The 23,642-nt window shown below is 34.2% G+C and overlaps 3 protein-coding genes across 14 annotated transcripts; 1 reads left to right on the top strand and 2 right to left on the bottom strand.

Annotated features, from left to right (window-relative positions):
• Positions 1-855: 855 nt before the first annotated feature.
• On the top strand, positions 856-9,171 carry FOLT1 (folate transporter 1). Of its 10 annotated transcripts, none has more exons than XR_015171865.1 (12): positions 856-1,094; positions 1,172-1,248; positions 1,369-1,445; positions 2,134-2,227; positions 2,383-2,476; positions 3,967-4,040; positions 5,690-5,803; positions 7,360-7,431; positions 7,531-7,551; positions 7,624-7,742; positions 7,875-7,987; positions 8,149-8,164. XR_015171865.1 is itself a non-coding variant. In XM_086423173.1 (11 exons), exons 1-10 carry the CDS (start codon positions 989-991, stop codon positions 7,702-7,704), a joined length of 810 nt encoding a protein of 269 aa, XP_086279299.1. In that variant the 5' UTR covers positions 856-988; the 3' UTR covers positions 7,705-7,742; positions 7,875-8,189. The 10 variants fall into 10 exon arrangements, 6 of the variants coding, with proteins under 6 accessions (XP_086279299.1, XP_086279289.1, XP_086279310.1 ...); XR_015171866.1 differs by lacking the exon at positions 7,624-7,742 and adding an exon at positions 8,755-8,824 and having other exon boundaries at positions 857-1,094; positions 8,149-8,216; XR_015171861.1 differs by having other exon boundaries at positions 7,624-7,987; positions 8,149-8,185.
• Positions 9,172-10,539: 1,368 nt separating this feature from the next.
• Positions 10,540-16,234, bottom strand: LOC147408875 (Tetrapyrrole (Corrin/Porphyrin) Methylase). 3 transcript variants are annotated; one of them, XM_086423139.1, is made up of 9 exons: positions 15,464-16,232; positions 15,151-15,218; positions 14,328-14,424; positions 14,034-14,162; positions 13,565-13,673; positions 13,308-13,452; positions 12,898-12,940; positions 10,931-11,104; positions 10,540-10,807 (listed from the first exon to the last, which is right to left on the bottom strand). In XM_086423139.1, the coding sequence occupies exons 1-9, from the start codon at positions 15,647-15,649 to the stop codon at positions 10,805-10,807; spliced, it is 954 nt and encodes a 317-aa protein (XP_086279265.1). In that variant the 5' UTR covers positions 15,650-16,232; the 3' UTR covers positions 10,540-10,804. The 3 variants fall into 3 exon arrangements, with proteins under 3 accessions (XP_086279265.1, XP_086279255.1, XP_086279271.1); XM_086423129.1 differs by having other exon boundaries at positions 10,540-10,811; positions 15,464-16,229; XM_086423145.1 differs by lacking the exons at positions 10,540-10,807; positions 10,931-11,104 and adding an exon at positions 11,113-12,799 and having other exon boundaries at positions 15,464-16,234.
• Positions 16,235-16,556: 322 nt separating this feature from the next.
• Positions 16,557-20,516, bottom strand: LOC147408874 (ubiquitin-conjugating enzyme 15). The gene is made up of 6 exons (XM_086423196.1): positions 20,359-20,516; positions 20,133-20,236; positions 19,924-20,026; positions 19,761-19,824; positions 17,162-17,250; positions 16,557-17,057 (listed from the first exon to the last, which is right to left on the bottom strand). The coding sequence occupies exons 1-6, from the start codon at positions 20,386-20,388 to the stop codon at positions 16,962-16,964; spliced, it is 486 nt and encodes a 161-aa protein (XP_086279322.1). The 5' UTR covers positions 20,389-20,516; the 3' UTR covers positions 16,557-16,961.
• Between the last annotated feature and the right edge of the window lie 3,126 nt (positions 20,517-23,642).

Genomic DNA, 23,642 nt, shown 5'->3' with positions numbered 1-23,642 from the left:
CAAAATCGTAGTTCCTTTTCTTCAAGATATACAAAGACAAAGATTTATGAGTATATGAATTACCACATCGGAGAACATACAAAAAAAAAATAGCATGAAATTATCATGATTTATTAATTAATTATTTTTTTCATTTAAGGAACTTTAATTTCAAGTAATTATATCCAGATTTCATAGCTTTAGGTACCTATAATTGTACATGTCTAATTGACTTTATGATACATTTTCTCCTAATCCAATCTTCTTGGATTCCTTTTATTTTACATATTTCTGATTTTTTTTCTTTCATAATTTTATTTTATTACAAGTTCGTCTCAACATCATCATCTATAACATGCATTTTTTTAACATTAAAAGTTATGTCCTCATGACTCGCATTCCTGAAATCAAATTAATTAGTGAACTTAAGATAATTAAAAAAACCAAATTACATACATCTCAAGGTCCAGATATATGGGTTCCACTCGACAAACTACACTTTACCCTACACTTTAACCCTACGTGTTTTGTCCTACATGAGTTAGAAGTTTTGGAATAGATTGATTTTTGGTGAGGATGATCTTTATGGTGAGGAGATCATCCTCACCAAAAATCAGCCCATTCCAAAAATTTTAATCCCATAAAAAATGGTTTAAAAAAAAAAGATGATCCACGATTTTACAACTTGTAAACATAGGATTAGAAATTTCAGAATGGATTGATTTTTGGTGAGAAGGATCTTCTTACCATAGAGCTCATCCTCACAAAAAATAGTCCATTCCCAAACTTCTAACTCATGTAGGACAAAACATGTAGAGTAAAGTGTAGGGTAAAGCGTAGGGTGCCGAACATTTCCCTAAATGCTCGGAGATCCTCTCATTTTATGTCTCTATCTCGAGATCCCGGGTTTATGGGATTCTGAGCCAATCCGGCCGGACCGGACCCGACCCATCAGTGAACCTTATTTTCTTCCGGTTCATACTCCATAGTCTGCAAAATAGGAGAAAAAATGGCGGGGGAGTGGCAATGGGAAAGCGCCACCGCAGGTGCCATTGCTGGATTTGCAACTGTTGCTTCTCTCCACCCTCTCGATGTCGTCCGTACAAGATTTCAAGGTCTCTCTTTCTCTCGTTCAGACTCATAAAGTGAAGATTTTAGTTTCGTAATTCTTTGTTTCTCGTTTGATTACCAGTTAACGATGGTAGAGTCTCCAACCTTCCTCTGTACAAGAACACTGCACACGCGATCTTCACCATTGCTCGAGTGGAGGTTCGTTTATTTAACTCATCCAATTCCCTAAGATTCCTCTTTTTTGGTTCTTCGAATGTTTAGTATGTTTTAGGGCTTTGGTTTTTGGTTTGATTTCATACAATCGTGCTTTTTTTTCAGGGTTTGAAGGGTATTTATGCAGGTTTTTTCCCCGCAGTTCTTGGATCGACTGTTTCTTGGGGTTTATACTTCTTTTTGTAAGTGTAATTTGAACACAATTGGCTCCCTCCATTAGCTTGTAATATTAACTGATAATGAAAAGCAGATTAATTTAGCTGGGCGAATGGCTTTAGATTGAAGACCATGTTAAATCCCAGATCACCAAGTAAGAAATTCACTGAGATTTACCAAAACATGAGCTGAAAATCGAAAAATTACCAAAGCGGCACACTGTTCATTTTAATTCCGATATCAATAATTTAACATTTTTGAATAAAAATATTTTTGCTAAAGTAGGGAAAAAATTCACTGTTTTATAAAACACAACTTTTTTTTTAAAACTGTTTTACTGAAATTAAAAGGGTAATTTACCGTTTCCGGAATTAAAATGAATAGTGTAGGAAATTTTCAATTTTTGTTTACCTTTTGTGAATTTTTCCTATTTTTAATTCCGAGCCTATTAAGATAAGCAAGAAGAAGGTGCTGGCTAACTTAGTTGATAAATTCTATGGGTGATGGTACCATCGACACAGTTTTGATTCCCGTCATCACCGAATTACAGATCTCATTAAAAAATTTAGATTTTTTTATTATTGATAAGTATATCTATTCTAGTCATAATTTACTGTGTGTTGAGCTTCATTCTTCTGCATTGTATCAAAATTGGATGATATTATTTAATACTTTTTCGAAGTAAATAACTTTGTCGAGTTTGTCATATTGTAGCTATAGTAGAGCCAAGCATAGGTACTCTAAAATCTATGACGAGAAGCTGAGCCCTGCCCTTCATCTAGCTTCGGCTGCAGAGGCAGGCGCTTTGGTAACTACTTTTAACTGCTCTTTTAATGACTTGGAACTCGGAAGAGTTTACTAACGATAACTGCTTACTGTCCCTATGGAATGTAGATTTATTTATTTTCCTTTCTGCAATATTTTTCGTGGAAGTTTATGACGCCTGACTTGTGCATCCATCAGGTATGTTTATTCACAAATCCTATTTGGCTTGTTAAAACAAGGTTGCAGCTTCAGACACCCCTTCACCAAACAAGGCCATATTCTGGATTTTATGGTTTGTTCTTTTTCTTATGTTGCTAATGATACACTTGAAATTGCTAAGTTACTGTTGATATAGCGATTTGTGTCAATTATGTGTTATAAAGATTATCTTAAGCTGACTCTTTTAATTCTATGTTGATTCTTATAATTTTGTAAGAATAGTTCACCCCCTTCACTAGTTGGATGCCTACCACAACTGAGTGTTTTCATTAATATGCCGGATTAAACATCTTCTTCAACTAAACAGACTGGAGAACTGAATTTTTTTTAATCAATATTGTTAGTATTTAAACCATTTCAATTTGAACCAAAAAAAAGTTAATTTTGGTAGAAAAGGCATTCTAATAAATTTATTGAACCTGCTGGTAATTTCAATATTTAGAATATATATTATTCTCTGTGGGTGGGTGGGTAGGATAAAATCCATTGGTTACTGGTTTAAAACAAAAAATATTTGGGAGATATTTTGGCATGAACCCAATAAACTTCATTTCAGTTGGTGGGAGCCATTTATTATGATGAATTTTGGAAGAAAAGGTATTTAAAAGCATTTCCATCCGCACATTTTGATAAGTGTGTATGCTTTCATTGTACATTTAAGCTATATTTGTATTACAAATGTGTAAATGCAATAGATTACAATTCTAATTGCATTTGTAATGATTTATTTGCTATATTTTAGATTTTTAAGGAGATAAAAAATTTGGGGGAAACCCTAGTTTCCTTCCTTTGGAACTTGAGAATCCAAAATAATATCATCTTTAACAGTTACTTGTAATTTTTTCCAATCGGATTCTCAGTATCTTAGATACCTGCAGAAATACCTGAGCCCTATTCATTTTGCACACTCCCATCTTTTATACAAAAAATTGTGATTGTTGTCATCATGTCTCTTCTATCATTTCCTGTAATATTAATGTGTTTCTCCAATATTTTTTCTCAACAATTTTCCAAGTGAGTGATAACAAGGAAATTCTGGTTTAGTTGCATTTGGAGGTTTATTTTGTGAAGGGAGGATAGAGATCTTAGAGTTGTTTATAAATGATGATGGCGATAGAATGGACCATTATATTCTATCACATGGACTGTTGCACAATCCAAGTTGCGTTCCCTATTTGCACGATATTTTTAATTAGTATAGAAATTTTTGTACTTATGAAAAATAGTTCGTTGTTTGACGATTGCTATTTTTGAGGTCAATTAGCTGAAATCCTAATTACCATAGGTCAATAAAATCACTGCGACGGTTCTCAACCTGAACTTGAAGATATTTGGGAACATTGTTGAGACGTAGGAGTAGCAGACCTCATCAACCTAAAACTTCAAAACCAGCATACAACATTGGCTTTCAAGTACCTCCCGTAGACTCTTTCATTTCTATTGTCTAATTCTTTTGTTTCCTTTAATAGCCAGATTTCATGCGTGTAGGTGTTTTCAATTGGTGAAAAGATATGACATGATAATCAACTTTGTAATTCTTCTGGCTTATGCATCTAATATCAGATGCTTTAAGAACCATAACGAAAGAAGAAGGATGGCGTGCACTTTATAGAGGGATGGGACCTGGCCTTTTGCTTGTAAGCTACTATACCATTCATCTCTTTCTCTATCTCATTTTAAAATTTAATTAATGATCACTACTAGCAGAAATGATCTTTACGAAATTTCATCATGTACTTCATTCTGTTGCAAGCTTGCATGTTTAAGACTGAAACTGGAAGAAAATTTGATGTTCTTTAATTGATATTGTATCTTTCTATAGTAGATGATTGAGTTGGGAATCTGTCGTGGATAATCCTTGGGAACTAAGCAAGAACAAAATTCTGAGGTGTGCAACATGAAATGACATGCACCAGGTGCAACAATTGATTAACTCAAGTATTCAACAAAGATATGGGGCATCAACTCCACTGTACACAAAAAAGTTTAGAAATTCCTGCTATTGAGACTTGGGAAATGGCACCCTGAACAATGGGTCATTGCCATGCGCTTTCCTAAAATCATAGGTGAGAAGCATGATCTAGGCATGTTTCATAGTTTTTTTTTTTTTGTTTTTGTTCGGAGTTGGTTTAGGATTTTAGAGGATATATTGAGAAGCTGTGGGTGCCAACACTATTCTCTCAGCTTGCCGTCGAAAGACTACTATTCGTTGGTATATGAGGGTGATTTCTTGATCAATCATTCTTTGTTTATGCCTCTGTTAACGAATTTCCTAGACATGCTTTTCTCCTCCCCATTTTTTCTCCTTTGCAACTTTTTCACCAATAACCATGGATCAGAGTTGGGGAACGTTTGTCTGTAGTTGCAAGAACCTTCTGACCTAGGTTTCACTCCCACTCCCTCACCCGCTCCAGAATCTCTCCTGCTCTTGCTTCCTAGATAGTCTAGTTTGCAGCAGTTACCTTCAACTTTAACACACCCACTCCTGCTTGGTGCAACTGAGCTTGTATTTCATAGTTCCTATCAGGTGTGGTTTCTTTTCTTTGTCAATTCCTGTCCACAGGTAGTTCACTTTTTTGATTCTTTTGTAAGAATTTTGGTGTTTGGTATCTTTTTGAGGAGTTCCCTCCCACCACAAAGTGCACCCGGTATATGGTTTGTGGACGTAAAAAACACGTTGTTGGAGATTTAGACATGTGTATGACAGATATTAGAGTATACATGTCTTGTATCCGAAAATAAAAAATGCTAGGTAATGTTATGCCACTGAAGTAACCAGATGTTTATTTTCTCAGTTTTCAAAGGCATTAATTTATCCTTATCCATTGCAATTTTGCAACTGTTCAACAAACTTTGTATCATCTCTTCAGTCTCCAGCAAATTCTTCCTGGAACCTTGTTGAAGACTGTCCAAAGCTGGTCGATAAGGTGTCTTTGAAGTGAGAGGCTGTATATTTTGGAAAATGTTTTCCTTGAACTTTTGTTCTAGTATTTGGAAGCAAAGGAATGTGCATATTTTGAGGTTGTGTATAAGTTAGGTGGATTTTGCTTGTATTAAAGCTTTGCTTTTCAATTGGGTCTCAATTTCAGTTCAAAGACATTGATTTACACGGTCAGAATTATATGTGAAGGCAGGTTTTGAACCCAGGTCATGGTATCAACACTCACAGATTTTAACCTGATTAGCAAGCTAGAAATATAATATTTACATGCACAATCTCGTTGATTGTTATGTTATGTGTACTGCTCTTAACGATGCAACTTAATTGTCACATGTATTGCTTCAGCAGGTTTCTCATGGCGCTATTCAGTTCACTGTGTACGAGGAGCTTCGTAAAGTTGTAGTTGCATTTAAGTGTAAAGAAGGAAAAACAAATCACGCCAATGGTGATAAATTATTGGTAAATCTTTACAATTCTGTTCTCATTTGGAGTAATCTGTAGTTTGAAGCTGCATGTTCTGGATACCTTACCTTACATTGCCATTGATTTTTATCAGCAGTCACCACACAGGGATACCTTTACTTACGTTGCCATTGATATTTTATCACCACACAGGGGCGGGGGTGTAAGAGGCTGAAAGGGGAACTTTCTTAAATTTTGAAGACCAGTTTTTACTAATATATAAGTTTTTTTTTTGGTATCAAATATAAGCTTTTTTAAAAAAAGGAAATGAATAAAAGTGATATCTTTCATCTTAGTTTTAGGAGAGGAGAAACTTCCTAGTGTAGTGGTAAAAAAAAGTGTAAAACACACGATTCTCCTTGGAACATTGACAATCTAGGAAAAGAGACAGCATTGGGCTACCTTATCAACATTTCCTTGTCGAGTTAATAATTTGATTGAACAGAACTTCATCTTGTGGAATTTGATATTTTAAATATGCTACTTTGGCATCCAACTTTTATACCAGAAAGCTCAATTATGACTGGATGAGTGTAAATACATTGAGATTAGCTGGGTTGATCTGAGTTGCTAGTTTTGTCTGCTATTTGCTTGAAGGTGTTGAATAAATTAAAAAATACCAGAGAATTATGGTTGAATACTAGTACAACAATATTGAAGCATAAAACATCAGGTCCCATTGACTTAAGTGCAATAAAAACACAATGATTCCTACTTACAAAAAAAACACAATGATTCCTTGTTCAGTAAATTTGCTTCTTAATCTATCCAATCAACACTCTCTGACAGAAAATGTTGCAAGAGGGAGTTGAGTTTACCAAAGACAGTGAGAGAAGGGAGGTGCTTACCTGAATTTCATATCAATATGAAGTAGAACTGAGTTGAAGGTGAATCCTATTGATCCGGTAGTGTGTTGATGATATATGTGCTATAAGTCTCATCGTTCGTGTGTCTAAAGTTGTGACAGACTTCCCAAATGATCTAAAACAGATTTCATGCATAATATTGAGCTTCAAATCTCAAGAGTGTTGCATATGTGCCTTTAACATACATTTTAGCATGATTTAGTACACTCAGAGAAAGGAGAAAAAAAAATCAAGAAGCCCACATGAAATAAAAAAAAGGAATTAAAAAAGCACATGGTAGCATGGGATGTTCAAATTTTTACTAGGTTATGATTAGCTCATCAATCATAATGACCGTACTAAAATTTTGCAAGTTCAAATGGTACAAGTACTGTCAAATCTCATTGGCAAGAACAAAAAATGCGAAATCAAAATTGCTTACTAGAAGTAAAACTAATGAAAAAGTACAAACTAGTTTCAGCCCTCATGGGTGGTGCAATTCTGTCCAACACTTGCTGGTGTTGTTGACTTGGGCCCTGAAATTCACTGCAACATTCTAATATTCACTTCTTTGGTTGAATATTGAGCTAGCCTGGCCCCATTTACTGCTTGATGATTAAATGTTAATGGTACACTGGTGGTTTCCGTGCATTGACTGCTTTTCCCCTGTTGTATTTCAATTTGTAATAATTTTTTATGTTTTTGCAGAATTCAGTTGATTATGCTATGCTGGGGGCATCATCTAAACTCACTGCCATGCTTCTGACATATCCTTATCAGGCATGCATTCTTTTCTTTATAAAAGCTTGTCTTGTTAGATATCGTATGTTGTTTGAGTTCCCTTAATGTTCATTGGGTGACTCCTTTTTGTTATTCCAGGTCATTAGGGCACGACTACAGGTATAATAAATATTCACCCTCTTTCTTTCTTCTATTATTATTATTTAATTTTTTTTCCATAATAATAGTCAGGGTTCAAAGTTTCACATCGTTTTGGCGGAACATTCCAGTTTTGACCGAGACTGGAAGGAAACATCGACTGCAAAACATTGAATGTTTTGGGAATGTTCTGAAGTACCTCAGATGTTTCAGTTAAGATCATCTCGGTTCTTTTCCTGACCGAAACATTGTTTTTAAACAAGTTTTGATCTTGTTAATTGAATTGTTGAAATCAATCAAATTGAAGGAAACCGTGCCACTTTTGATACTGGTTTTGGATCCAGGAAGATAACTCATCTCGGGACTTTTCTGGGGCCCAAATGCCCAATGACGTCGGACAGTGTCCAACATATGGCTGAGATGGAAGAATTCCCTTGGGATTCAAAGAGAAATACAGGTTTCCTATGGAATCTCGTCCCACTCAGTGTTCACTGGATGCTGTAGAATTTTTAGCATCGTAGAATTAACCTGAAAACTTGTCCTTTCCCTAAGAGATCTGTGATTTCTCTTTCTTGCTTGCTAGATTTGATTTGGTATGCATGTCACTTGTCATTGCAGCAACGACCCAATAACGATGGAATCCAAAAATATAAGGATAGCTGGCATGTCCTGAAGGATACAGTACGGTGAGATTCACGCTCGTCATGTCAACTATTTCATATATATCTGCATTTTTTTTCCTAAATAAAGAATATAGTTTGTTAGAGAATATAAGAAACCATAGGAGCCATTATGAATCTGAACGTGTTGACCCTCCTTTGGGGGGGGGGGGTAGAAAGCTAAAACTTGATGGCTTGTATCTTATTTAACTTGATTGGTTGGACATGCTCGATAACTTGCCTTTTGGGTGGCTTTAAGATGTTTTACCAAGACTGTGACACCCTACATAGGGAAAGCTAAGACTGTGGAACTTGTGTTCTTGCGTTAACTCGCTAGTTGGGCAGGCTCGATGACCTCCGCTTGAGGATTTGCTTACCAAGGGGGGTGAGCTACCCTCCTTTTTGAAAGAAATTACGTTTTTCTTTGTAAAACCTGTTTCATTTTGTTATTGAAATCTAGGGCATATTGATTTCAACCCCACGTTTGAGGCTCACTCATCAATGCTATCTTTCTCAAGGGATTAGCATTTTTTTTTTCCTAATGTTTTTTTTCCTGCCTTTCTAGGTTTGAAGGTTTTCGAGGATTTTACAAGGGTATCATGCCAAACCTGCTGAAAAATGTTCCTGCTTCTTCGATAACATTTGTGGTGTACGAGAACGTACTGAAACTACTTAAACGAGCTAGAAGCGAAGACTGACATGTGTATGCTTTTCTGTTCTCAATTCTTTGGTGGCGCGGCATGTAGATAGTGTGATATTTATATCACTGTGAGAGGAAAAAATAAATTAGTTGTATATTGTATTCCTCGCAGATGAATGCATGCAAAGCACTTGAACTAATTGCGCAATAGATTCTTCTTGGGCCTTTCTTGGAAGCTTAGAAATTTTCCCAAGTAGTAGAAATTTCTTTTGTAAGGTGCAATGCAGGACCTTAGATAAACATGATATTAGTTTCTACATACATCTAAAAAATTGGGTTAAATTTTGTGATCTAACTATTATAGTGGGGATGCGGCCTACGAAAAAATCTATTATGCCACGCATTTTGGTATCTGGCAATATCACGTCCCTCATTATTTATGTGGGCTTGAACCCTAACCATTTATAAATTCTTGCTTTTGATGAAGAGTGCCCTTAGCCTTACTAAGTTAGTAAGGGTTTCACCCTTGTCCATGGGCTCACCTCTTGGCATTCACAAATGTGATCTGATGCTCCAGGGTTGTAGAGGACGAAATTCTATGAATTTTGATTATAAAAAAAAAAAGAGGTAATTTTTCATTGTTTGAATTTCATTTTTAAGTTTGGGAGTTACGTGGAAGATCAGGCCATTTTCAAAATCTTGGATCTAATTCAAAATAAATTGTTTTTTGAATTTGAGTTTTCGATGAAACTTAAGAGGGATGTGGTGGTGGACTTCAGATGTTTTCAATATATTTTAACAAAACGACCCTAAGTAAGACTCAAAATCTTACTATGTTAGTAAGGTTTCACTTTTATGAATACGAAAGAGGACCAGATAAATCAGTGAAGTTCTTTACCTTTTATTTTAATAACGGATGCACAGAATTATTTCAATGAATAAATCATGCTAGTCAAGAACTAATCTTAAATATGAGTAGATCTAGTCTTTGTCATTAAATTTCTAATGTTTCCAAACAGACCTAATAACAAATTTCACACTCACAATCAGAGTGACAAAGTCAGGTTTGGGAATAATTTGGCAAGAGAAAGCTTGGGGAAAAGATCGAAAAATCATCAGAAAAATTTTTAAATAAAATAAATTTTAAGTAAAAAAATATGTATTTTGTATTTTAAATGATAAAATAATACTTGAAAAATACTAAAAATAAAAATAGTTTGTGATATATTAAAAAAATCAACTAAATCATGATTTTTTGAAAAAAAAATCTTGATTTAATTGTGATATTTTAAAAAAATTGCAGGTTTTTGTCACACTGATTACAATGCCAGACTCTGATTGGTACATTCACTTGGTCCACTGATACTTTTGATATGATGGACCTTCAAGTGAAAAAATAAGCTTAATTGAACCTAATCTTCAATTTCCAGGAATTTTTTTTAACCTATTGCTCTTAAAAAATTTTACCATGCAAGAGAAAGTATAGATTGATACATTGAACTCCCCCCACACACCCTCACCCTCCTATTTTTGAAAAAAAGGATCATTCTGCTGTTGTGCGTCCAAGCCGAACGGCTCTGATGGACCGGCCAAGATATGCGGCCATGAGAAACAAGAATGAATTAACTCATTGCAATTCCCAGTTCCAATATCATCACAACTATTGATGATTTTTGTTGTACATAACACCACCCAGTAAAAATTTAGTCATAAACTGGTCATGACACATAATCAATTTGCAAACCACATAGTTCATGATCAACATATTTTACCAACTAATCTTTTTTTTTCCCCTACTGTTGTTGAGGATAAAAAGATGAGAAGCATGGGCAGTTACTTTGTCATGAAGACTAACCGAATTTAACAGGTTGATTAGCTTAACTTGAGCCATCCTCGGCATCTACTTTTCCAAATTTCCGAAGTGCAAGTGCATATATTTTTTTTCTTTTCACTGATGTTCCTTCAGATACCAATTTCACTGCCTAAACAAAACCAAGTTGTCAGAGAAACAATAGCCAGCAAGTAAACTTAAAAGTTCTTTTTTTTTTTTTGGGTCTAAAGAACAGTAGAAGAGGTGGGGGGAAGTCCAAATATCAATTACCATAGAAAGACTTTGGCCACTGGAGATTAAATCTCTCAATTCATGCTCAAGTTGAGCTTCTGATGGAGTTTCAGGAGTAGAATTTGCCTTCCCTTCTATCAAGAGTGTGATCTCTCCCTTTGGTTGGTGAGTTGAGAATGCTTCTTTTGCTTCCCCTAGGGTGCCCCGCCAAAACTAATGAAACATTATCTATATCAGTAACTAAAAATTTCATAAGAACTCCCAGAGATACATTCATCAACATATATACTATCAGAGAACAAAGGGGAAAAAAGATCATATACATCATCATCATAATCATGAAAGCCTTATCCTAAAGAATTGGGGTTGGCTAATAATTCTTGTTCCTCCATTCAATTCTATTCAATTCTATTCAATTTCACATCTACTGTTATTGAGAAGGTGTTCATATACACTTACACTATCTCAATCTACATTCTTTTGGGCCTTCCTATCGTTCTTTTAGAATCTTCAACTTGTATATTCCAAACCATCTTAATTGACTTTCTCTTAATTTAGCACGTACTGGAACTACTACATTTTATCGAATACATCCATTTTTATTTTATCTTTCCACTCATCCATCTCAACATCTTCATCCCTTCCATGCTCAATTTATTAATATGAAACTTCTTGGTTGTCCAACATTCAGTTCCATAAAGCATATATGGTCTTAATGCCAACTTATAAAATTTCCCTTTTAATTTGATTGATAAGCATGGGTCACATAGCATTCCAAAGTGCACATCCACTGCAACCATTCAACTCTGATTCTATGGCACAAAAAAAAACATATTATTCAAATAACATATACGTGTGCATCCCCCCATCCCCATAAGAGGGAGCTTTAACTTATCAAACTATGAAGGTGCCAGTTAGCTTAGTTGGTAAAGTCTATGGGTGACGACACCATAGATATGGGTTCAATTTTTTCCATCACCAAGTTATTGATCTCATTAAAAACAGGCTTACCCATCAAATAAAATAAAATAAACCCTTAAAAGTAGAATGTATTAAGAAATAATAGGAGAGGGTCCTTGAAACTAAGCGGAACTCACAGCCAAATATGTGAATATGCAATTTGTAATCTATCCACTTTTTGCAGCACAAAAGTGCTCCAAAATAGTTCAATTTCAGGAAAAAAAATATATTAATCATATGGTGTCACTAGCCAAACCACTCAAACTCGGGGACCCCTATGAGACTGGGTTTTAGCTTTGAAGCAGCATCAAATGTTGCAATATTAACTCTTAAATCACCCCTTTACAAAAGATCAACCAGGTTCAGACGTCTAACTTGCAATTCCAGGAGTTGGGAGTGTTCGAGTCAAAAGCTAGAAATTTTAAGTTACTTGAGTTGATCAAGAAAGAAGGAATCAGTCTTTATACAATGAAAACAAGTATCTAAACAATGTCCCAACTTTGCTTTCAAATCTTGTATTGTCTAAAGAGTTCAAAAATAAAGCAACCCATAGTATGGAATCAGTTAACCACCATCCCACAAACCTGGAACTAATGTAGGGAGAGCAAATGAAATAAGGTACAACCCTCTTGAATAATACAACTTCAAAAATCCAATCCTCTAGTGTTGTCTTAAGGATTTCAAAAATCAAGGAAGCAACTAACTAATATTAAATCAACTGACACTATCCCAGATATCTGAAACAAAATATAAGATCAACAAAATGAAATAATGTACAAGCCCTTTGAATAAATCCAGCACCAGAATTGCACCGAGCCTTAGAATTCTTCATCATTGAAGCTCTAAAAACTTATTCACCATGGACGTAGGCATGAAAGAAAAGGGCAGTATTTGCAAATATTTCTCAATAAATAGTATATAACATACCATGTAGTGGAGGAATTGTCACTGTAGAAAAATGGTCATAATAAGAACATGAAGCTTCAAATCTCCAATACCAACATGAAACATTGCAATTAGGACAGTTTCAATTAATAAAAAGCTACCTCTTCATGAAGTTTTGTTATCTCCCGAGCTATAACACATTGCCTACAAGGAATCAAAGGAGAGCATCATTGGATGTTTTGCATTAAAGCAATAACATGCTCATGTATTTAGCTCAAACAACATTTATTGAGGTACTGAGAGCACATATGAAGACACTTGCCTTGATGGAAAATATAGCTTTAGATAGAAATGGAAGAACAGCTTACTCCACAGAGATGAGATACGGCTTATTATTACTGAGCTATCCAGAAATTTACCCTTTTCCAGATTAATCAAGGTTATATCTATTGTTTGATAAAAATTTAAAAACCCAAGCATCTATAAAGTCACTCAGAGCCAATAGATGTCGATCAATATGTGCTTCCATTATGATACTATAGATAAAGTAGTTTTCTTATGTGATGTTTACCTTGAATCATTGAAAGACGAAGAAGTTTCTTCAAGAAACTGATGAAGCTTGTGTGGAGGAACAAAAAATATCTGTGTTGCAGTTTCATTGGCAGAAACCGACAGTCTTTCTCTTCTCGATCCAGCATGTTTAGGAAGAAACCCGACTGCAACAGTAAATGCAAAACTAGGCATCAATAAACAAGGGCTATTGACAGAGTGTTCACATAAAGTTTGTTGCATCCCAACAGAAGATTGTCAATTATCTCAGAAAATTACCAAATGTAAACTCCTCCGTCGATAAACCCGAGGCAGAAAGAGCTGCTACCAAAGCAGAAGGCCCAGGGATTGGAATAACGGGAATGTTCTCAGTCACACATAACTTTGCCTGCATCAAGATTTGAAATGTTCTTTGATTGCATCAGACACCAAAAAAAAAAAAGCTTCCCTAATTCTCAATAGTACCATTGCTTTCCAGGTTACTACTACAAAAGTAACAATCAGAAGATTACAAGAAATTTAATTTCAAATTAGTGAAGTTAAATTTTTTGAAAACTTGAATAATTTTCTGTTACATATTTATCTTAAGAAAAGAGGGTAGCCGTTCCGTTCCGTTCTTTCTTTCCTTTTTTTTTTTTCCAATATCAAGGTTAGAGTTAATTTCTAACCCGCGAGGTCATGAATATGCAACTCTTCCCTCACAAGTGGAACAAACCATTCTTTAAAAAAAAATCTAACAAATTCTTACCAGTTCCATACCAGGATCACTGATGCCTGGTGTCCCCGCATCACTGATCAATGCCACAATATCACCTTGTTGCAGTCTCGTCAATATTGTTTTTTCACGTAGTGATTCATTAAATTTGTGATAACTCAGCTGAAAATCTAAAACAGAAAAATTAGAAATAATGTAAAAAATATGCCAAATAACTTAATATATTCATTTTGAAGTCGTGGGGGTTCAAGTCCAGCTTGCCCAAATAAAAATAAATAAAAAAACAATTCAACATACTCATTGATGGAAATTTCAACAAGAACTTACAAGGGGAGTCTTGATATTATAATGCTGAAGCAACTTTCCTGAATGCCTAGTGTCTTCCGAAAGTATGACGTTGGCTGACCTCAAGACACGCAAAGCACTGCATTCATGAAATCAAAACATTGAAGAACCTGGCAAATAGAGGACCAAGAATCCTTTTATCTCCTTAAAATCTCTTTCTTTCCTTTTGGTTTCCAGTTAATGGGTAAACTGGTTTTGGGAATGTACAACTAAGTCCCATTATGACATCAGCCAAATGAAAGCTTTGGTGAAAGTCGAGGTCTCTAAATGGCAAGAAGGCTGAAAACTACATGGATGGTGGTACTTACAAAAGATATAATGAAAGAAAATGTGGTTTAAATTAGAGTTGAATGGGGGCTTAGAACCATAGCTCAGTTGGTTTGATACATGACAAAGCAACTTTGAGGTCTTGGGTTCAAGTCCAGCTCACCAATCAAAAAAATAAAAATAGAGTTGAATGGTGAAATAGGATTCAAGTATGTTTGGCATAAAAAGGAATAGATGATGCTCCCTCACTCTTCTTTCAATGGGTAAGCTAGGATCTCTTTCACTATGTTTTTAAGCCTTGTTAACAGGGAGGGACACAACTCTGGATTCTTCAAGATAACGAAAAACTATAGTTGATGGTTGAGAAGTGCAACCAACATAATTTCCAAAAGTGAGATTCATCCTATGTTGTTAACTTGATGCACTAGATGGGTAAGGTGAATTTTAAACATGGTTTTGTTTTTGTAATTAAGAAGAGAAAGAGAGAACATATACATGATAAGAACATTAGATTCTATAAAATTACTCAATCGCATACCGCAAGGTGATGTCTTCGAGATTGCCAATTGGGGTTGCTACTATATACAAGCCTGGTTTCAAAGTGCCCTGAAAATTTATTAAAGCGTAGAGATATTATCGTTTTACACTAAAAGATGTTTCGAAAGGCTTAGTGTTTATACATGAAAGCTAACTAAACTCCAACAAACATACAAACAACAACAAAATACGTACTTTTTTGTTAATTTACAGAACTTCTAAAAAGAAACAAAGAGAGAGTATAAATATTAAAAAAAAAAAATGGCAACCAAAATCTATCTGATACTCGTGAAAGGAAAAGTGAAGAAGATTACTCCTTTGGAGGATATTTCAGAGATAAGGTCCGTGGGTTGTCCAGTGGCTTCTTGTGAGATCGAACAAGAGAAGGCGAAGACGCCATTTTTAGGGTTAAGAGCAGAATATATCTTGGTTGGGGAAAATGAGAGGACTTTGGGAAACCTTAACCTCCATGAAAGAACAGCTGGAGTAGAAATCAGCATCTCTCTCTTTCTCAGTTTCTCTCTGTCCGAACTAATGCGGAAGTAGTACTAGTTGTGATTTGTGTTGGTGTATTTGGATGCAGCGATAGTTGTGTCCTTATCCAGGATAGTACATAACTTTTGTCATTAGACCTGTAATTTGAGGCCGAGACATCTTGTATATATTACTAATTTTTTTAGAACCTTGCTCAAGTAAAATTTTGTTATTTGTTTTATTATTAATAGAAATTAATTTTAATTAATCTAAAATTAGGTTCTTGCAAGTTAAAACTTCTCCCACAATTATTGATTTTTTTTCTTTTCATTCCATTGGCGTGTGAGAAGGAGTAGCTCATAAATAATGGAAATACACGAATGTGGTGGCAAGCATGTTGCTGGTCATTCTCCCACATTTCTCCTCCTTTTTTTTTTTTAATAATGCTGAAGTGAACTCAAGTTTATAACTCACATCGCACATCTTGAAGTGAAAGTATATAGGAGTCATTAATGCTTTTCATCGAGATACAATTGAAAAAGCATCTATAGTTCCTATGCACTTTCACGTCAAGATGTGCGATATGAGGTACAATCTTTGAGATCACTCCAGCACGAATCTTTTTTATGTCATATATCATGTGGCTTAACTGCTTTTATTGTCATGATGCACAACGAACTCGAGTTGGGTTGTGTAACAATCGTGTGCACAAATTCCTGTCACATTGCATAGATTTATGAAGCTTGCCCATATTGGGCATGCCTTGACCAGTCATACATCCATATTTTCTTTTAAACTTGTATTCGAGTGTGTGTGTATGTGAATGGGTCTTTGTATTAGGCTTTTTTATATTGACCTACCTCAGGCTTTCCAATGGTTATCTTGGACAGGAAATTCCAAAGATAACGATACCAGTCGACAATATCCTATATAGAATATAATTAATCCAGGATTAGACTAATCTATGGTTTGGCTTGCTGCAATAATGGGGCACAGTAGCCTTATACAGATCTAGGTGAGAACCACATAACCAGTTATTTCCGGTTATGTCATTTTGCACAAATTTAAAATGCACAAAGTATTTACCCAAACTACCCATTGGCACCAGCCAGTCTGTCTGGTCAATTACATATTTGCTAAAACACAAAATACTCTTCCTTCACAAATACCAGGCATGCAAATTAACTGAAGCTCATTACATAACATGCTCTGAACCCCGACTTTGCTGGAGGGCACTGGAATGCACTTTTTTTCCCCTTGAAAAGAGGCAGCAAAATAACTACCTCGTTGATTAACTCGCAGGACAGGAAGATGTATTGGTTATTAATCATATTGTTATTACACTTTGTCGTCATGAAACCACCATCTTGTCTCCTTGGGCGATCTACCATTCCGACAGTTCTTCACATAGCGATCGTTATCTGCAGGGCGTTGCTGCACACAAAGTGGGGATCATGTCAGGATAGAAGAACAATGAAACAAGGGCATCCATGTGTTTCGTCCAAGAAATTCAAATTTTAATTGCATTGGGTCCATACCTTTGAAGTCGAGCTTGACAACATGGAGAGAATGCTGATACAGATGGAACTAACAGTCATGGCCGGGGACCACGAATCATACAAAATGTCTGTCAGTGTAAAAGAACCGAGGGATTTAGGGTGTCCATTTGTGGAGGAACACACTGTTTGAATGCTTAAATACATTTTTATTGATGGTTACCGTTTAGTAGCTCAGTGTTAGAAAAAATTAAGGCATATAGTCACTTCAAGCAGAACCAATTCCTAAGTTGAAAATTTTAATTTCATACAATCAAATAAATTAACCACTCAATATCAGTCCTGAAGCAAGAACAAGTTGAAAGCTCTGTGAAGAGGGTTCCAAAGTACTTTCATAATATCCATCTTCGTTTGTACAAAATTACGCAGTTCAAATTCCAAAATGGTAACTTTGAGTGGAGGAGTAAATGAAGGCATATGGTCACTTCAAGTAGAACTGATCCTAAGTTGAAATTTTAAATTTCATACAATCAAAAAATTAACCATTCAAGATCAGTCCGAAGCAAGAACAAGTTGAAAGCTGTGTGAAGAGGGTTCCAAAGTACTTTCATAATATCCATCTTGCCTACTACAAAATTACATAGTTCAAATTCCAAAATGGCAACTGTGAGTGGAGGAACAAATGAACTAGCTTTTCTACTTATTCTATATAGGCTAATTTATTTAAGAGGATATCCCCAAAAGAGTTTAAAGATCAAATGGAGAAAGAATATGTTTTTGTACTAGAAGTTCCAAAATTACTTGTTACAGACATTCGAATCACACTGGCATTATTCAATATCATGAATCTTCTCAGACAAGATCTCTAACGTGGTTAATGGTCAAAAGGTATTTTCATTTCAAACAAGATGCTTACTTTCAAGCACCATGTTTAGTAAGACTTCATATTTAACAAAACAGGAAAGAAAAAACTACGTTTTTTCTTAGGGAACTAAAATACCGGTATTTGCAGAATTTTCTTATGTAGTGTAATAATCTCTACAGTATAAAAGTTGCAAATATAGCGTGGAGAGCTGGTTATTTTTGTATTGTTTGACCTCTAATTTAAAGATTTGTGGACTTCTAAAGCTATTGGCAGTCGATCTTCCCTATTTATGTACCATGTTTTGCTAAATTGGTTTCTTTAATCTCTCCTATTAATATCATTACTATTGTCAATAACTTTTAGATCAAAACTGAAACGAATTTCAAAAGAGGCTTATATAGCATATAATTGTTAAATTGGAAAGTCAAACAACTAGCAGTAGCACACAGAGAATTGAATCAACAACTACCATCTCACAAACTATTGGGTATATGTCCTAGTTATATGGCGACCATTTTTTTTTTATAGGTGTAAGGTGAAGGCAGGAAATAGCGACCATTCTATTTGATACCAGCCTTTTCCTTCATTCCTCAATATGTGGATTTTTTTTTTTTTACTTTTATTAGGATGACCCTTATTTATCGATGCTAATAAAGTATACCAGTAAACAACAGAGTAGGCAGCTTGCATTTCCTTGGCAAGATCCATGTTTAGCAGAAGCATTTGACATTAGAAATGAATCATTATGGCCACCCCAGTACACTTGGTATGTGTGGAAGGGGTGACGCATGTCCAGTAGGATTGGTCAGGAGCTCTAAAAGACCCAGATACCCAAGGTTTTATTTATTTATTTTAAAGTAATTATAACCACAACAATGCACTCAAAATCACTAATAAAAATGTAGTCAGATAGAAAGAAGATACTATATTGGTTAGCTACAGTTCAGTCACAAATAAACGTGATCATGACCTCCCTAAAATGTGGTTAAACATTTCACAAACTAAAACTTTTCCAGTGATTTCTAACAAAATCCATAGTTGCCGAATTACAGCCACCTCCACCAACAGCACAACTAACATTCATTTTGGGGTTTTGGCAAATTCACATGTATACCGCCCAATGACATGAGCGAAGAAAACTCTTTGTTGAATCATCCAGATTTAACTATGCTAACATTCAATCCAAATGCATAAACAATATACCAGTTTAAGTTTCAGGGTAACTTCTATCAGTTACTAATGTGTGTTGGAACTCTATTGGGGAGAGAAATTTATAATTGTCTGATCCTCCTCACTCCAAGAATACTTTAGAGGTCACATAATTTGCCCCAATGAGAAACTATCAGCGATATCTGATAGAAAAAAAGGCTTCACATCCCATGCTCCACAAACTGTCCAGGCAATGGCCTCTAAATCCCATCTACCCCAAAATTGGCTCCAACCCAATGTCAAGAACCTTCACCTTTATAAAGCTTCCAACATTTTTAATTATAGAAGTAAAATAAAACAAACAACACAACTTCCAATTGGAATCCATCAAAACTATAGGGAAATGAAATTTATGCAGAAAAATAACATTTGACTCACAAACCATGGAAAGGGTAAATTTAAATTGTTAAGCATCAGTCATTCAGTATATTCGCTTTATTTTGTATTATAAGAACTGAAACAAAACACAACATAAAAAAAAAAAACATTTGTTCCGCAAATCAAAATTGAACGACTCAACTTCGATAACCAAAATCCACACAAAAGATCAGAAATTTACAAAATTACCTAAACATATGTGGCCGTTGCTATAAATGTGAGGATGCAGTGGAGCAGGAGAGAGAAAAATAACCTATCCAACATCCAACCAATACAAATTCAAAAAATTAAGATACAGAACCCCAAAATCACATAAGAACCGCAGTTCGAAACAAAGTTTCGATCTTTTTACCTGCGGTGCTTCCATGGGGTAATGCTCGGGAAAATCGACTTGAAGCTGGTAAGTTTCATTGGAATAAAGCGTCTGTGGAGCTCCAATAACTTCAATAGTCCATCTTTGGATCACCAAAAAAAAAAAAAAAACATGAAACACAGAATCAAGAAAAGAACAAAAACAGAACAACCAGATTAAAAAAAAAAAAAAAAAACTACAAGCTTAACCTTTGTAGATTATCTGTGACTTTGTGTTTAAATCCTGTGGGAGGATTAACTTGCCATTCAACAAGCTCTTTCTGGAGACGATTGCAGGCGATCTTGCTCAGAGCCTAACAAGAACATATACGAGAAATAAATAAAAAACTAAACTTGCAGAAAATTATGAAGAAATAACAGAAAAATTAGGGCACAGATTGATGGAGACTGTACAGAAATGAAGACAGAGAGAAACCTTGCGAGAAGGGGTAGAAGAGCTCGTCATGGTTGGGGTTGAAGTTGAAGAGAGATCGAAGAAATAAATTCAGAGAGGGTTGTATTTAAAAGATGGATGGAGCATCGTCCTCTTATGTGCATTAATTTATTTTAATTTACCCATTTTGCCCTTTTCTAGGGGGATGGAGTAACTTAATGGGTGGACTAACGACCAAGACAATATGGTACTATTGTATTCTTCAGGGTGATTTTGACATACCCCCTCTACGTTTCAATTAATATTAGTGATACCCTCACATTTTCAAATTGATGACTTAGATCCCTTGACTAATGTTCTTGTGGAGGGACCAACATCAAATCACACTTTGAGATAATAATCATTTATCAAAAGATTGAAATACCCTTCTAGTTAAGTCATGTTCACGCTTGAGAGGATAAGAAATTGTTAAAAGATTAAAATAATTTAAAATTAAAATCCAATAAAATAATCAAGATCTTTAATATCAAAATTTGTATGGGACATCAGATTTAGGGTGTAAGATTGAAAATCATGAGTTTTTTATTTTAAAAAGTTTATTATCATTTTCAACCTCTCAGTTTAATAAATATTAAAATCTTAGAGAAAATCGATTATCATCCTTTCATTCTTTGCATAAATCACACAATATGGAAGATGTAGTAAAGGTAATCTCAAAATCATGATCATAATTGTAAATCTTAAGTTTTTGCATCTTTTTTTAAGAAAAAAAAAGATTTTTTTTTCACCTGGGATTTTAATTTAAAATTTGAAAGTTCATTATCTTTTTTTTTTTTTTTTTTTTTTTTTTACTTTTTAAAATTACTTATTAATATTGATGCATGCATGAAATTGTAGCCTGTAAAGGTACGTTAACTAAAAAAAAAAGGTTGGAGAAGATGAATGTGTTATGAAAAACACTTTCCTTACTAAGTTAGTAACGAAATCTCCTAACCCCATCATCTTGTGGTATCCAACAACATGATTTGATGCTACATTGTTGCACATAATAGAATTCTAAGAACTTTAAAAAGAAAAAAAAAATCTTATTTTTCACCATAAATTTTAATTTTAAATTTGGAAGGTCGATGGCAAACTACTTTCAACATCATTAATCAGTCAAAAAAGATCAATTTTTTAGTTATATATTTTTTTTAATCAAATTTTTTCCATGAAATCTAGAGTGTTGTGGTGTTGGAAGGCCAATGTGGTGATTCACATGAACCCAACAACCCTTGGTAAGCTTTGAACTCTTACTAAGTAGTCATGTTAGCCTACATTACCATCTTTGTGTTTTAATTGTATTTATGTTCAAACAGAAACTTAGTTTATGTTTAAAAAAAAAAATTGTTGTGGTAGTCTAGCATAGGATGGTCCTACGTCAACTACCTTAATTGAAATGACAATTATAAAGCATCCCCACAAATCAATAAGGGCAACCCACACCATAACCGAATTGTTTTGTCTTATATATATTAAAAATTTTATAATAAGATGATTTTTGGTAAGGATAATCTCCAAACCATAGAAATTATCCTCACTAAAAATAAGCTCATTCATAAACTTTTGGATATGGTGTGGGTTGCCCTTATTAATTCATGAGGTGCTTCTATAATTACCCTAATTGAAAATAATCATTATTTCATTTTATATTTAAGATTCTTTTAGATGCACTATGTGATGTTTCAATTATTCAATTTCTTTTAGTTGTTCTTAATTATTATAATTGACATTTTATCAATGAGGGTATTTTAGTAAATTTAAAAGACATTGATTCACAGATGAAATTAGTATGAGGTATTTCAAAGTGTGAAGATATTTAAGTCTTTTGACAAGTACTTAGGTGGTGTTTGTTTGCGCTATATTTCAGTGCTTATTGCTGAAAAAAATTAAATTCAGTACTTTTGTCAAAATAGCGCGTTTGTTTACTCATGCTTATTGCTGAAAATAAGTGAAAAAAATTCAGCATTATTTTGATGCTGAAAAAAAGTGCTGAAACGGTAAGCACTTCGCTTTTTTCAACACGGACAAGTATGTCCTTTGTTTTTTTGAACATAGACAAGTATGCCCTTATTCTTAAAAGGATATTACCTCTTATATTCTATGGTAAGTATATAAACACCTCACAAATTAATAAACCCACACCATAACTAAATTATTTTGTCTTATATGGGTTAAAATTTTTGGAATGAGTTGATTTTTGGTGAGGATCATCTCTACAATGAGGAGATCATCTTGACAAAAAATCAGCACATCTTGAAATTTCTAACCCTATCAAAACAAATTCAAGAACCGTAAATTGTCCCTTAAAAAAAAAAAAACTATTTTTAACGAGTTAGAAGTTTCAAAATAGACTGATTTTTGGTGATGATGATCTCTAGACCATATAGACCATCCTCACTAAAAATTTGTTCATTCCAAAATTTGTAACCCATATAAAACAAAACAAAAAATGACTATAATGTGGGTTGTCCTTATTAATTCATAGGGTGCTTTTATAATTACACATCCTTCATTTCCATCGAAAATTATTCATCCAAAATTAAGTTCTTTTAAAGTTGATTTCAAATTTTGGTGGCTTGTATGACATTATTATTTTTAATTTGAAATTTGTGGGTTTTTATAAATAGAAATTATTATTTATAACTTGAATATTATTTGAGTATTATTTATTATTTAAAAATAAATTGTATTTTAATTTTATAAGAAATAATATATTTTATTGTGTTTGATAATAAATAAGCATTTGAAACATGTAAACAATGTATAATATGATTGTAAGGGTAACAAAGACAATTTATCAGTTTCAGCAATGTGTAACAAACATGATTCAGCATTTAAACAAACAACTTTTTCAGCACTTAAATTTAGCGCTTATAAGTTTCAGCGCTTAATGCTATTCAACACTTATTTTTTTCAGTTTAACAAACAGCACCTTATTCACCTAAACATCATCTTTTGTTGATTTCTCATTAATGATAATGGCCAAAAGATCTATGTCATCAATTTGACAATGTAGGGATACTTCTAATATTTATCAAAATGGAGGGGGGTATGTCAAAATCACCCTATTCTTTATAGTTATTTTGTGGAATCTTCATACCGTTATAACGACCGTTATTTATCGTTTGAAATGGTTTAGTTAGATTTACCTCAATGGATTTTGCTAAAATACCTGAGATACCCTGAATTTTTAAATTGATGACATACCATTTAATTGACCGTGATCTTCTATAAGAGGCCACCACTCAACACAAAATGTCTCGCCCTCGTGAAAGTTTTTTATT

The sequence above is a fragment of the Akebia trifoliata genome, chromosome 2 (genome assembly GCF_017979445.1).
Source record: "Akebia trifoliata isolate Shusen 1 chromosome 2, ASM1797944v1, whole genome shotgun sequence".
Lineage (NCBI taxonomy): Eukaryota > Viridiplantae > Streptophyta > Magnoliopsida > Ranunculales > Lardizabalaceae > Akebia > Akebia trifoliata.
Note: the sequence above shows the minus strand (reverse complement) of the source record. Positions and strands in the feature narration are given on the sequence as shown.